At 55.1% G+C, this 15,249-nt stretch overlaps 1 protein-coding gene and 1 long non-coding RNA gene across 18 annotated transcripts in view; one reads left to right on the top strand and one right to left on the bottom strand.

Moving 5' to 3' along the window:
* Positions 1–15,249, top strand: part of PTPRF (protein tyrosine phosphatase receptor type F) — an 87,866-nt gene that overhangs the window by 19,802 nt on the left and 52,815 nt on the right. For 16 of the 17 annotated variants that reach the window (XM_053896373.1, XM_053896340.1, XM_053896342.1 and 13 more), the window contains 2 exons: positions 3,664–3,809; positions 3,979–4,120. In XM_053896373.1, the coding sequence (XP_053752348.1) occupies positions 3,664–3,809; positions 3,979–4,120 (288 nt within the window). Of the gene's footprint in view, positions 1–3,663; positions 3,810–3,978; positions 4,121–14,281; positions 14,375–15,249 lie in introns of those variants that run through there. The other variant, XM_053896363.1, reaches the window with a different exon arrangement.
* On the bottom strand, positions 1,679–7,695 carry LOC128775320 (uncharacterized). The gene is made up of 4 exons (XR_008419965.1): positions 7,314–7,695; positions 3,064–3,287; positions 2,604–2,758; positions 1,679–2,233 (listed from the first exon to the last, which is right to left on the bottom strand). It is a non-coding gene; the product is annotated as an uncharacterized LOC128775320 (long non-coding RNA).

The following is a 15,249-nucleotide window of genomic DNA, read 5'->3' as shown; positions in this document are numbered from 1 at the left end:
TCTCTCTCTCTCTCTCTCTCTCTTCTCTCTCTCTCTCTCTCTCTCTTTCTCTCTCTCTCTCTTTCTCTCTCTCTCTCTCTCTCTCTCTCTCTCTCTCTCTCTCTCTCTCTCTCTCTCTCTCTCTCTCTCTCTCTCTCTCTCTCTCGTGACCCAGACCTGGCTCGCCTCCCCAGCTTCTGGTTCTTTGTTTGGTGGGGAGGCCCCGCCCCCAGGCGCGCTCTCCGGCCATTCCGGTTCAGCAGGTTCCAGCCTCTGCTTTCTGCTGCGGACACGTTGAGGCAGGAGTCCAGGAGGGTTTCTACCCTGGGCTCCTCTCCCTGGTGGAGCGGGCTTCCCCCTGGCGTGTGAGGGGCTGCGGTCTCCATCCTCCGCAGGCATGCCTTCCCTCGTCAGGTCACCCCTTCACTTGTTCTACACCCCCGTGTGCCAGGAACTGGGTCGGGCAACTGGGACGGGGCAGGAAGCAAAGCAGGGTGAGGAAGCGGCTGTGAACCAGATACTCCCCGCCCCCCAAATGTAGAAAAAGTAATAACCTCACACACGTGCTATGTAACAAACTGTGAGCAGTGCTGTGAGAGAGGCGGGGAGAGTTACGAGAGAGCTTAAAGCCAGGAACTGAGCTAATGGAGCAGCGGACGGCGACAGGGAGACCAAGGAAGGTTTTCTGAGGAAATGATGTTTAAGTTGAGATCAGGAAGGTGAATAGGAGTTCGTGGGTGAAGAGGATGTCTGAAAGGTTTGTGGCAGCAGGAACAGCTACTTCAAGGGTCCTGAGGCCACAGGGAACGTCACTCCTCCAGGGGCTGGGAAGCCAGGGCTGGGGTGGGGGGCGGGTGGGGAGTGGCTGGGGTCAGACCTGGCGAGGCTCTGTCCACCCTGAAAGGAGTTGAAGTTTTGTTTTGATAGCAGTGGGAGGCCTCTGCAGGGTTTTGGTCAGAGGAGAGGGGCAGTTCACTCGGGCTGCTGAATAGACACTAGACTGGAGGCAGGGACGCAGCTTGCTGGGCGGGCCGAATCTTCAGTCAAGGGAAGGTGGCATCTGGACTAAGGTAGTGGCAGTGCAGAAGGAGATCGTGGAGCTGCTGTCGGCAGGTCCTCGGGTGTCGGGGAGGTGCACACCCAGTGGAGCCTGAGTGGGCAGAGTCCTGTCCGAGAGGACCAAGGAGGCCCGTCTGAAAGGACCGGCAAACAGGGACAGGCTCTGCGGACAGCGGCAGACTGGGAGAGTCTGGAGCCTCTTTCAGGGCGCAGTCGGAGGAAATGGGGAGCAAATTGTAGCTTCTAGGCCCTCTACGTTATTCCCATGCCACTCTGACCCTCACCAAGGGTATGTGTTTCCCCACCAAGGCTGCCCCTGGCTCTTCGGGCCCAGCTGCTCTCACCCCCTCTAAGTACTCCGCAAGCAGTCAGGTGGGGAGGCCTGAGTTTCCCTCCTCCAGGGAGCCTTCAGTGCTGCAGGAAGAGCTTAGGATTGGAAACACCAATCAAACCCTAGCTCCACCCCCCCATCACTGTGTGACTTGTTACTTAACCTTCCGAGCCTCCATTTCCTCATCTCTTAAAATGAAGATGATACTACTACCCACGTCATTTTGTTTTGTTTTCTTTATAAAGTATTTATTTTTAAGAGAGAGAGAGAGCGCGCGCGTGAGCAAGCAGGGGAGGGGCAGAGAGAGAGGGGGACAGAGAGTCCCAAGCAAGTGCTGCGCTGAGGGTAGAGCTCAACATGAGGCTCGAGTCACGAACCTGTGAGATCATGACCTGAGCCAAAACCAAGAGTCAGACGCCTGACTGACTGAACCACACAGGTGCCCCCACATCATTGTTTTAAGACTTCAAGTGAGAGCAGCAGCTGCCTCCCACGCAGGACCCACCAACCGTCATGTCTGTGCACACCCTCGACAGACCTCATCACATTCTGTCCACACAGACCCGTGGGCCCTGGCACCATTTTGCAGATGAGAAAACAGAGGCTCAGAGATGATGAGTGACTTGCGTAAAAATTACATAAAACTTGCAGAGCCTGCCGGGCCCCTGGGTGCTGGATAAAGTGGTTCCCTTCCTGCTCGATGCAAGGCTAAGCCCTCTTACTCTGTAACTGCTGACCCTGCTGGTCCCCGGACCCTCCCCTCCTGCGGGACTGCGCCCATCGCTGTCCACTGGATCCTGGGTCGGCACGCTTTCCCTGTCTGCTTCCTCCTTCCCAGCAGCATTTAAACATTGTCTTTCACGTCTTAGGAAATCAAGAAAGAAACCAAGATGTAAGCCTCCCTGGACCCCTTACCCCCTGTAGGTGCCATCCTTTCTGTGGCTTCTCATCACAACCAGTCTCCTTTAAATGGTCACTGCACTCTTCTCTCCACTTTCTCACCATCCCCGCTCACCCTTCCATCTTCTTTGGTCCGGTTTCCCCCAGCACACCACTGACCCTGCTCTTCATAAAGCCCCACTATTCTGTACCAGGTGTTTGGGAGTCAGACAGGCTTGAATTCAAGCCTCGGAAATGCCCCTCGTTGTCTGTGTGACCTTGGGCAAGTGACTTCACCTTTCTGGGCCTATAAACTGGTGATAACAACGAGGAAGGACTAAATGAGATAAAGTACCTGGTGCGGAGTGGGTGCTTAGCGAGGGATGGTCATCACTGCACACACGTGTTTCTGTGCCAGAGATCAGGTCAGGCCTGGGCTCATTGGTACTGAGCAGGTGGTCTGAAAGGTCATTTCTCACGGTATTAGCCTTTCTGGAGCTGTTCATTGGCCTGATTAATAGGAAATGGATCCTCTGTCAGGATTAACGAGGCGTTGCTACATCTTAATGAAAAGCAGGTTTCTCTGGTCTTGTGACCCCCGCCAGGGGGTGGGATTCATAGGGACAGGTGCTCCAGGTCAGCCCTGGTGTGTGTACCAAGGTGATATGGGCATGACAGTACAGTGTCTGAGCTCCCTTCTTCCTTCCCCTCCCCTACCTCCCAGTGGACACGCCGGGGAGATGTACAGGCTATCAGAAGGCAATAGCCAAGTCAGTGGGGGTGGGGGCGGGGCAGATTTACAGGAAAGCATTCACCTGGGAAGACGTCCAGAGACACTTAAAGAGGTGGAATGTCTAGGCCTTTCAGGACTGCTGGTATGTGGGGGCTGAGAGAGGAGGAATCACGGTTTCTGGCTTGAGCCTTGGGGTAGATGGAGGTACCATCCCCCAGATGGAGAGCAGTGGGGGAGGGACCAGTCTGAGAGGTGCTGGGGCTCTTCCAGGCAGCACTCAGCATGCCTTTGTCCTCTTGCTTGGAACTGATGGGGGATGGGAGACAGCGAGTAGTATAGTGGTTAAAGCATGGACTCCAGACACAGGACTCTTGGGTTCAGATCTCAGCTCTGCCACTAACCAGCTGTGTCATGTTAGACAAATCCCTTAACCTCTCTGTGCCTTGATTTTCTTCTCTATAAGCGGATGTGATTATAGCACCCACCTCATATACTGCAGTTCTTTTGAGTAGTGCCTGGCACATAGTAAGCACTGTGTAAGGGTTAGGTGTCACTATTCATATTTTCTTTATAGATCTTGCCACACACACACACAACCCCCCCCCCATGACTGCCACCTGCGGAGTGTTGGTGATGTCGGTGGTGACTGTGTCATGGTGACTTGGTGTTTCCATCTCTCCAGGCAAACCTGTCTTCATTAAAGTCCCTGAGGACCAGACTGGGCTGTCGGGAGGAGTGGCTTCCTTTGTGTGCCAAGCCACAGGGGAGCCCAAGCCACGCATCACATGGATGAAGAAGGGGAAGAAAGTCAGCTCCCAGCGCTTTGAGGTAAGACCTTGGGTAGGAAGGGGCTGGCAGAGAGTTCAGGGTCTGCCTCTCCTATTCTGGGGTCTGGTCCTACATCCCCTCTCCTTGGTCTTCCTCCTCAGGGGCCTTTTGGAGGTGGGAGGATGTCTGATCCTGAGCAGACTGTGACCCTGTGTCTGTCCTCTGGCAGGTGATTGAGTTTGATGATGGGGCAGGGTCCGTGCTGCGGATCCAGCCATTGCGGGCGCAACGAGATGAAGCCATCTACGAGTGCACGGCCACCAACAGTCTGGGAGAGATCAACACTAGTGCCAAGCTCTCAGTGCTTGAAGGTACGTGCTGGAGAGGAACGTGGCATGGTGGGTGGGTAGAATGACGTGTGGGAAGAGCCAGTCAGCCAGCCCCGTCCCTGCCATGGGCGGGTGTGTGTTTGGCAGAAAGGAAAACTGGCCATCTTGGCATCAGCAAAGGTCAGAAGTGGACAGGGATGGTCATTGGATCTGGCCTGGATTGTTTGGCTTGCGCCGAGGCCAGCTGTGTCTTTATGTCCTGTTGAGCCATGGCATTGCTCTGGTAGGGTTTGGGTCTGAGGTCTGATTTGAGGTGTGGGGCTGCAATTATGTATCGTTTGGGTTACTTGGCTTGTAGCGGTGGATCTGATTGTCCTGTGGGGCAGTGGGCTTCAGAGAGATGTGTTCCCTTATGAACCAGGGCCCTAGGCTGGGGGCTAGGACTCCGTGGGTGGATTTTAGTGTCTTCTCACCTGATGGTTGCTGCATTCATTCACAAATACTCCCTAATGCTGCCGTAAAGTCCAGGGGGCATCTGACCAGGGCCCTGCCCTTGATATAGTTTCCAGTAAGTCCTATGGGGGCAGCCAGGGGGGTAGGAGAGCACAGAGGAGGGGGAGCTGTTATCTAAGCTGAGTCCTAAGGATAAGTAGGAGCTGGGGTGGGGGGCTAGGCAGAAATAACAGCATCTGCATATACCAAGGCCCAGAGGGAGGAGAGAAGGGAATTTTCACGGAACTCTGAGTAGTTCAGTTTGGTCTGGGGGATGGGTGGAGCTTGAGGGCACAGAGAGAAGCCGGGGGAGAAACCATTCAGCATGGACCTGGGGAGGTTAGAGGGCAGATCACACAGGCCCAGGCTAAGAATTGAACACTTTCCTGGGGATGTAAGAAGCCACGGGCTAGGGAGTGACATGATCAGTCCCCAGCCACAATGGATTCATCAGTCTGAATATGTCTGTGTGTATTTTCAAAATAGAGCCTTGATTGTTGCCTTTTTTAAAAAAAAATTGCAGTAACAATACCTGTTGGCTGTTGAAAATTTGATAAATATGAAATAGCACGTAGAAAAAAGTAAAAATCAGATGTTATTTTCAGTAACATTTGGTTTTTTCCTTGCCCATTTTCTGTGCAGGCATTATATATACAGTTGACCCTTGAATAGTGCAGGGGTTAGTTTGCCAACCCTCCCCACCGCTGCCAAGCAGTTGAAAATCTGCATATTGCTTTTGACGTTTCCAAAACTTAGCTACTAATAGTCTATGGTCTACTGGAAGCCTTGCCAATAACATAAAAGTCAATTAACACATCTCTTATATATGTATTATATACTGTATTCTTAGGATAAAACAAGATGAAGAAAAGAAAATCTCGTTAAGAAAATCATGAGAGCGGCTCCTGGGTGGCTCAGTCGGTTAAGCATCCGACTCTTGGTTTTGGCGTGGCTCAGGTCATGATCCCATGGTTTGTGGGATCGAGCCCTGCATTGGGCTCTGCGCTGGCAGTGCAGAGCCTGCTTGGGATTCTGTCTCCCTCTCTCTCTCCCTGTCCCCCACTCACACTGTCTCTGTCTCTCTCAAAATAAATAAGTAAATTTAAAAAAATTTTTTAAATAAAAAAAGAAAAATGAGAGAGGGGTGCCTGGCTGGTTCAGTCAGTAGAGCATGCAACTCTTGACCTTAGGGTTGTGAGTTTAAGCCCAACATGGGGTGTAGAGATTACTAAAAAAATAAACTTAAAAGAAAATCATGAGAGAAAATACATTTAAATATAGTCCTATACTATATTGAAAAAAGTCCACATATAAGTGCACCTGTGCAGTTCAAACCCGTGTTGTGGGAGGGTCAATTGTATAAGAAAAGTGGGATCGGGCCCTCCCCAATGATTTGTGGACTGCTTTTTTTCCCCCAAGATTTTATTTAAAAAAAAATTTCTGAGGGGTACCTGGGTGTCTCAGTCGGTTGAGCGCCCAACTTCAGCTCAGGTCAGGATCTCACAGCTCGTGAGTTCGAGGCCCATGTCGGGCTCTGTGCTGACAGCTCGGAGCCTGGAGCCTGCTTCGGATTCTGTGTCTCCCTGTCTCTCTGCCCCTAACCCACTCGTGTTCTGTCTCTGTCTCTCTCAAAAAATAGATAAACATTAAAACAAATTTTTTTTTAATAAAATAAATTTCTGAGAGAGAGAGAGAGCGCGCGCGCGCGCGTGTGCAAGTGGGGGAGGGGCAGAGAGTGAGACAGGATCTGAAGTGGGTTCTGCACTGACAGCAAAGAACCTGACACAGGGCTTGAACCCATGAACGGTGAGATCATGACCTGAGCCCAAGTCCAACGCTTAACTGGTTGAGCCATCCAGGCGCCCCTCCAAGATTTTAAGTAATCTCCGCACCCAATGTGGGGCTCCAACTCACAATCCCGAGATCAAGAGTGATGTGCTCCGCTGACTGAGCCAGCCAGGTGCCCCTCATTGGTAGACCACTTTTTAACGTAACACATCATGAACATCTTCCTCACCGTTAAATATTCTGTATCATTATTTTTAATGGCTGTAGGTATCACATGAAGTACCTCAGTTTATTTGGCCATTCCTTTATTGTTGGACACATACGTTGTTCCCCTTTTTTTTTTTTTTTTTGCTTTTATAAACAAAGCGCTATACACTTTCTTGCAGATCAGATGTGTTCACCTTCCTGATTATTTCCTTATTCTAGATTCATGGAAGTGGAATTGCTGAATCAAAGGACACATGAATTTTTAAGCCTTTCAGTATTTCCAGAAGATTGTGTCAGTTTACACTCCCACCAAGCAGGGCATAAGAGGGCCTCTTTTCTGCATATCCTCACCAGCAGTGGGAATTATCATTAAAAAAAAGTCTTTGCCAAGTTAATAGGCAAAAAATGGCATCTCAATTTAATTTGCATTTCTTTGATTACAAGAGCAGTTGAACATCTTTTCACATTGGCCATTTTTACGCTATGGCTTTATGTGTTCGCATGCATCCATTCAGTAACTTCCTCGTGCCTGTGTGTCTCCTGTGGGCGGTGAGGGATGGGGGGAACTCCAGTTTAGAGGGGCAGTGGAAGACAGTGGTTAAGAGCAGGGGCTCCAGACCACTTCCTCTCTTACCTTGTGACCTTGACTAGTAACTATGCCTCTGAGCCTCATCTGCCCCACCTGTAAATGGGGATGTAATACCTACTGCCCAAGCTGATTTGGAGGATTGAATATGATGTAAAGTACCTTGCAGGATCCAGCGAACGGTAGCTGCTATTGTGCTGGAAGTTGTACATCCTGGCGGTACCTGGCTCCCATGGCATCATCCAGGTGATGCGGCCCCATGGTCCATTCCCATGGAGGGGACTCCCCTGTGGAGCAGGGCCCCAGAGGACAGGCGTTGGGCCAGGACCACTGGTTGCCAAGCGCCCTGAGCTCAGTTTCTGTCCTCTAACCAGGGGACAAGTAGTTCAGCCTTGCCTTCCCTCCTGTTGGCATCTGCCCCAGCGGGGAGCCTTCTGTCCTACCCTGGCATCCAGGCATCTGGCTGAAGGGCCAGAACTGTGGCTCCTGCCCAAGAGGGCATCTTCTGAGACTGTCATGTTGAAGAAAGAGGACCTCTGGGTTAGTGTTGAAAGAGAAATCCACCCCTCTCCACTCCCCGCCCCCCCCCCCCCCCACGGCCCCTGCCAGAGCTTCTGTGCCCCTGTTCCTTTGTGGACACTCTCCTAACCCCACCACTGCCCTGGACAGCTTTGTTTTTTAAAGGATTGGGGAGGATACAGCTGGTCTTTCAGGCTCGGAAAGTGAGGGGATTCAGACTTGGAGGGACCCCCTCCGTCCTGAGGGGCATTCTTGAATGAAGGTTTCTCTAGCAGGGGTCTGGGGTTTGTTTGTGTTTCTGGGCTGTGGGAGGAGGTCCGTGGTGAGTGTGGGGCAGGTCCCTGCCCTGCTTGTGCTCCTGTCCCTTGTGAGGGCGGAGCTCTGAGCCCCTCCTCCTCCTGAAACACCCATCCAGGAAGATGAAATGCTGACTTACCGTGTTGGTCTGTGTAACCTTGACCAGGCTCCTGGCTTGGCAGAAAGGAGTGGAGTAGGAGGCCTCAAAGGGGCCAGGAGGTGGGGCCAGGAGGAAGCAGCCCAGACAGCGACCATCCCACCCCTCCCTGCCCTCCTGTGCAGGCCTGGAAAGTTGGGGGGTGTGGAGGGAGCAGGGAGAAAGGATAGTGTGACTGGGAGGAGAGCCAGGGCCAATCCCGGGAGGCCACCACAAGTTCTCAGGAAGCCTGGGGTGAGGATGAAGCTGGTTTGGGGGACAGGAATAAGAGTGGAGTCCTCTTCTGGCGTCACACACTGCATGTAGGCCAAAAGCACCAGTACACGGTCATGCTTACTGCGCATTGGGCTTTTCAGAGGAGTGGCTGAGGGCCGCCTGCGGCGACCTGGCTCAGGGGAGGAATTGGTGTACCCCCAAAAGGGAGCCCAGGCCTGCGAGTCTGGTCCTGTTCCCCCCTGTCCTGTGTTGTTCCGCAACAGGCCCAGCCTCCCCCATACGTGACTCGGGAAACACCCCACACTGCCTAAGGCTCCCTGAGCCTCTCCCTGGTCCCGGCCTTTGCACCCAGCTCCCCGACAGGACTGCCACTCCCCGTGTGACCAGGTGTGGCCCAATGTGCCCCAGCTGCCCTGTGGTGTGCAGCCGGCTGCCTGCCCTCCCCCCACACCCATGGCTGTGGACGGGGTAGGGGTGCCCAGCACAAGCTGACTGGGGGTGAGCCTGTCCAGGCTGTGACGGCCCTGCCGCCCAGTGTTCCTGTCTGAGTGGTAATTGAAGCCATTAGCGCGCCAGCCTCTCCCTCGCCCGGTAATGGCAGGAAAAGCTCTTCTCACTCCGCACTCTTGAGGCAGCGGCTGAATCACTCCCCCTCCAACCCGCCCGCTGCCGCCACTGAGACAGAGAATCTGACATTTTCCCTCTGGAGGGAGGGGGAGGGGAGGCAGGCTTTGCTTCTTGGCCTTTCCCTCCAGGAGGTGGGGGGAGTGAGGGTCTTAGAGCTCATTCTGGAGGTTACGATTCAGCTGAGCCAGTGGGTTCCAAGCCAGGCAGGACAGTGGTCAGGAAAGCCCCGGAGGAGGCCAGACAGCAGAGATGTGGGCAGGGCCCTGGTGACTTGGGTAGGTTCTGGAGGGTGATGGAAGGGGAGGGGGAGAGGTGGAGGACTTGGGGTGGGGGGGCAGGTGAGCCCAAGAGCAGGAATGGGCTGTTTTTGACTCTGTCCCGGAGGGGCCCGGCTCAGAGTGCAGGTGGCAGCGTTTGCCTTGTGATCATGGATGCAGCAGATTACAGGCACCCTGTGTGTGCTGTGGGTGCCCCGTGTGCCAGGGTAAGGCATTGTGTGAGGTGCGTGGCATGGTGTTAATGCAGCGGGTGTGTGCCTTACGTGCTACATGTACAGCACGGGGTGCGCAGTGGACTGTGTGTGCCTGTGTGCATGCCTGTGTGCCCATGAGCACTGTAGGGGGTGTGTATACAGTAGGTGGTATACACTCCATACCATGCAGTGTCTGTGTGTGTGTGCACGCATTAGTGTGTGTGTGGGGTGTGGTGGGCGACAAGCATCTTGAGCTGAATGTGTGGGGGTCGGTCTGACACTGGGGGGATGGTCAGAGAGGCTGCATCTGGGCTCATTGTCTCTCGGACCCACGGGTTCCCTGCTCAGAGCTGCTGGCAGGCAGGACGGCTGGACAGGGATGAACGCGGGACCGAGTGGTCAGGCTGACCTGTTCTCGAGTACAGTAGCTCCTCAGCACTTCCTGTGCAGACAAGCCAGGAGGGAGGGTGCACCAGATAGAGATCCTGCCCAGACCTTGGGACCCCACTTCTTCCTCCCCTCTTCTTACCAAGGCCAGGCTGCCTTTCACCTTTTTTCACCCAGTCGACTGACCAGAACCATACCACCCATGGGTGCCACACATGGAGTGTGTCTGGTCTTGCCTACTTTGTGATAGGCTCAGGGGATGCCGTTAGGCAAGTGGGACAGTGACTGGGGTAGGGGGTCAGTCGGTGCTGGGCCTGGACCCCCGGGTTCTGCAGTGGCTCTGACCCTGGCTGGCTTTGGGACCTGTGGGGTGATGAAGGACCTCTTGAGACCGCCCCCCCTCACTGTTCACCCCCATACTCAGTCCTTTTGGAAACAGCCTCAGGGACAAGAGGGCTGATGAGCAACATATGACCCTGTCCTGAGATCCTGGGCTGTGCTGGACCCAGAGCAGACCCTGAAGGGAGCTTGCTTTCAGGACGGGTGGGTGTTTTCCCAGGGAGTCAGCACTCCCTGCCCCACCCTCCTCCCTGCCCCTGGCCCAGGCCTGGCTTTGGGGTTGGGGTCGTTGGGATAAAGAGCTACCACAGGCAGAGGATGACTTCCCAAGTGGCAGGCTGTGCCCTCTCCCTGTTGCCTACATAAGTGTCTGGGTAACAGGCTGGTTTTGCAGAAGCTGGGCCTGTCACCGCCCTAATTGGCAGCCACAGAAGGCCTAGAACCCAGGCCAGCTCCTGCCCCTCCCCTCACAGCCAAGGCATGACCTACATGCTTTTCTGGTCCAGTGACTGTGGTCTCTCTGACCTATCCTTCCACACACCTCCCATCCCCCATCATGACCACTGTAGCATTTGGGACCCCGCAGACATGAGGCTCTGCAGCCATTTCCTGGAAAGTTCTGGGCCCTAGGCATGGGGTTGGGAGAGGTGTCAGGTAGGTGGGCACTGCCAGGAGGGCCTAAGGTCAGGCTCTGGGTTTCTTGGTACCTAGAATCCCCCATCTTCTCTGGTTTTGATCCTTCTCCAAGGGCCCAAGTGGACTCCCTTCTGAGTGGTCCTCTTGTGGTATAGGCAGTACACTTGCCTCTTCTGTTAGACAGGCAGTAGGCACCTCCCCTGCGCCCAGCCTGCCTCTCCTCCCCACTCCTGCACTCAGAGGTACTTACAAGGCCCTACTATGTGTTTGGCTTCCTTGCTGGCTCCCCTCTCCCACAGACTCATGACCACAGAGTGGAGCCCAGCAGCTCTGGGAATAGCTAGCCAAGTTGGAGGTTTTAAATGCCCCCGTGTGTGCAGTCTCCATCCTTAGTAAGGTGCCTCCCTCTGGTTGCCTGGGGAGAGAGGATTTTAATCAGAGGAATGACATGATCAAATGTATGCTTCAGAAAGGTCCCTGGGGGTGCAGAGCAGGGTGAAAGGAGACCAGCGAGAGATTGGGGCAGCCTTACAGGCAGTAATGGCCTAAACCCAGGCAGCAGGAAGGGGAGGAAGGGAGAATGGGCTAGAAGCGGTGGAGAAAGAGTGGTGACCTGCCTGGCTACTATGGAACTGGGGAGGTGGGAAACTGTGGGTTATGGCTCTGGGCCCAGGTAGATGGTGGTACTATTTTCTACGGTTCAGGACCAGGTCTGAAAGGGCAAGTCAACGAGTCTAGTTAGAAATCTGTTGTATCAGGCGTGTGTAGGCATCCAGGCGGAAGAATCCAGGAGGCTTGTGCAGATTTGCCAGCACTTCAAGGGACCTCTGGAAATGGCGTTTTGAAGGCTGAGAAATGGCAAATCTCAGGGAGCCAGAGGCAAGAGGGAGGAAGAGGGCCCGGATGGAGCCCCAGCTGGCTAATGCTTCATGTTGGGGGGCAGCACGTGGTGGGGTGGTCCCTGGGAATCTGGTGAGAAGGGGCTTGAGAGGTAGGAGAGAGACCTGGAGTGAGGCTGCGGGGATGGAGAGAAGACAGGCATGTGAAGGAGGAGCGAGTGGTCAGTGGGGCGGGGTGCTGTCGAGAGGTCAGGCGAGATGAACACTGAGAAGTGCCCTTTGAATTTAGTCTCGTGGAGTCATGGTTGACCTTGGTGAGCTGGCCAGAAGCAGTGGGGGTGGCGGGGTCTGAGGAGTAAGTGGGAGGCTGTCTGTGGTCTGAACCTAGGGGGGTAAATGGATGAAAAGAATCTTCCTGGTGGGGAACCCCAGGAGCTGAGTCCAGCCTGGGCCAGGGCCCGGGAAGCCAGAGTGCTGCTGAGGTGTGTGCTCAGGGACAGCCCCAGGATTCACTTGAGTGTGTGTGGCCCTGAGGCCTCACCAACCAGGTTGAGTAGGGTAGTGTGAGGTGCCAGGGAAGCCCTGGAGGAGGGGGAGGCCACGGCTGCTCTCCGCTCTCACTACCACTCTTGGGCTCTCGCTGCTGACAGGCCCCAAACAGCTCAGATTCAAAAACAAAACAGGCTTTTAAGATGCCAAGTTTGATGAAATCTGAGTGCTGCAAGAGGTGGGAGTTTTCTCTTAGAAAAAGCTGAAAATGGAGACTGAAAGCTGTGAAGGAAGATGGGCCCAAGGCTCCCTAGGCCCCCGCTTACTGCTTGGAAGCTGGGAGACGGGGAGACCGTAGGTCTGGGGAAGGCATCTGAATTGATAGGTGGTGTCTTGGCCCCAACCCTGCAAAGGATGGAGCTGCCTCAGGGACAAGGCTTAAGGTGGCCTTGGTTTCCTTAGAGTGCACAGGGGTTGGGGGAACCAGCTGCCCCGCTACTCATGACGTTTCTTCGTGTTTCTCTACACGTCTCTGCATTTCCCGTGTCTCTGGGTACACGTGCCTCAGCATACGTGTATCTCTGACTGCATGTTTCCACATGTGTGTGGAGTGCCTGTGTGCACTGCCTCTGGATCTGCTTGCATGAGTCTTGTTTCCACAGGTGCTTGTCACTGCAGGTGCCCCTCCATACGCGTGTGGAGGTTTCTATTTTTGCACCTGTCTCTTTCGCCATGTATATCTCTGTGGGTCCCTGGCTGTGCATGTTTCTAGGTGTCTGTGTTCAGAGACAGGGTGAGGCCAGGCCCAACACTCATGCACAGAGGAGGAGGTCAGGCTTGCAGATGGTGCCACCCCAGGGAGCCTGTGTACGTGTGTGCCGATGTGTGCCTGCGTGTGCACAGAGACGCCATGAAGCTGGGTAAACACGGGTGAGAAGGTCGTGCTGACAGACGGTGCTGCCCGCCCCAGGACCCTGCAAGGCGTCTCCATCTGTCAGCTTCCCTGGTGCAGCCCCCTCCCTCTGGCCCAGACTCAGCCTGAGGCATCCAGGCTGAGCTGGACAAAGAAACCTGTGTGTGCTTTGTAGGGGCCTCTGCAGCCTCCCTCCTCCAGCCATCGCAGCCAGCCTAAGCCCATCCCCTGTCCACCCCTACTCTGGCCTCATCTGTCAGAACCCCAACATTTGCCTTAGCTCCAACCAGCCTCACCTTACTACTGGCCCCCCACCCTCCCCCTAGCCTTTATTTGGGCAGTCTCTCCCTCCCCCCAGAAATCTCTTCCTGCCTCCCATGCTCAAGGGTTTAGTACTCTTGTGACTGTCTCCTCCTCCAGGAAGCCACCAAGATAGCAGGTGAGTCATGGATTTGAAGCAGCTCCACCATTGCTGTGGGGTTTCGGCCAAGTGTCTACCCCTCTCTGAGCCTTAGTCTCCCTCCACCCCCTTCCCCCCACCACACACACCCTGTCATCTTCCTCTGCCCAGTGGGGACAGCAGGGAAGGAGTTTAGACCTCCCGTTGCAGTATCTAAAGACCAGTGCAGTTTGGTGCAGGGGCCGTTAATGTACTCCTGCGCACCCACCCCAAGTACGCAGACAGTGGTCCTGGCGGGAGAGCCCTGGGAATGTGTGTGCGCCCTACCTGTGCGTGCAGGTGAAATCCACAGACAGCTGTAGAGACTTAGGCTCCCTGGTACCTCTGAAGCCCCTTAAAGGCCCCATGGACTTCTCTTTCTCTCCCAAGGACCCCCTTTTCAGAGAACAGAAGGGCTTCCGCCCTAGAGGCACAGACACTGCAAATGCCTGGCTGAGCTGTGAGGCAGGTGTAGGGAACCCCAGTTACGCGGTTGAGCGGTTGGGCGGTTGAGCGGGAAGGAAGCCTAAGGGAGGGGGGGGGGGAAGCAGAGAGGTGGGGAGTTGGAGTGGAGGAACAGGGTCCCGGAGGGGCACGCCCGCTCCACCCAGACGGGGGCCGGAGGGGCGGCAGCTGCCTGGACCAATCACGGTTGCGCGCCCGCTGGGACGCGGGCACGCGCAGCCTTCCTCCGCGAGCCCGCCTCTCGCGTTGCCATGGTTACCGGGTGGCCTGGAGGGGGAGGAGCCCTTCCCTCCACCCGCAGCCGCGGGGGGGGGGGGGGGACAGATTTTGAGGGGACTCGATGACCACACATCGGGGTGTGGGTGCGTGCAGCTTGTGTGCAGCGGGCTTCTGTGGAGCGCGGAGCCCTGAAGCCGTCGGAGGGCGTGGTATGTGGCAGGATGGTGGCGCTGCTCCCCGGGCCGCCCCTCCCGAGAGCCCAGGACCCAGCCCTGCCTGGGCGGGGTCCCACCCCCGGGGGTCGTCCCGGCCCTACCTCAGATTTAGTGGTGTGACCTTGGGCGGGTGTCTAAGCCCCCGTTCACTCATCTACCACATAGGGTTTTGGCAAAGATTAACTCATTTTTTTAAAGCATTTTAACTCAGTGCGTGGAACATAATAAATGCTCCATAACTGTAACTTTTTACTTCTCATATCCGAGCCTCAGTTTTCCTGATTGCTGATGGGTTTGGAGTGATCGTGTGAAGTCTGACTGAAAGACTCGCCCTGGTCCTTAGCCTCAGTGCTTCAGGCTATGGTGGACCTGATCCCTGTGGGTACTGGGGGTGTGCAGAGAATAAATGTGCCGGACCAGTGGATGGGTCAGTTTACACCAGCGTGCCTAGTGCCCAGCTTGGCCAGACACACGACAGGCATCAGTAAACAGCTGCTGACCTTGGCTACATTTGAATGTGCCGGAGGCCTCCTGGGGAGTGTAGAAGGAAGAGACAGCAGCGCGGTCACTCTCGAGGGGCTGGAGTCCTCCTGTGAGACACGCTTCCCCCGCTGGAGGTGCAGAACTGCAGCCTTCCCAGTTCTGCCTAGAAGCCTAGTTGGCACAAGGGACTGGCTTTTGGGTCCCGCTGTTTTATGGACAGCTCTTCACACATGCCCGTTTTAGGCTCTGGCGGCAGTGCCTGAGGCATGATCTGAGCCAAGGACGGAGCCATTGAGGGCGCGATAATTGAGGGAGGAAAATTAATTGTCCTTAATTTGGCGTAAATCCCCAAGACCTTCCCCGTGTTAGGAATTCAGAGTAGATTC

This window comes from Panthera pardus, unplaced genomic scaffold (assembly GCF_024362965.1).
Source record: "Panthera pardus isolate Hobbes unplaced genomic scaffold, ASM2436296v1 HiC_scaffold_11, whole genome shotgun sequence".
Taxonomy (NCBI): Eukaryota; Metazoa; Chordata; class Mammalia; order Carnivora; family Felidae; genus Panthera; species Panthera pardus.
The sequence above is the reverse complement of the archived record's forward strand: the minus strand, read 5'-3'. Positions and strand labels throughout refer to the sequence as shown.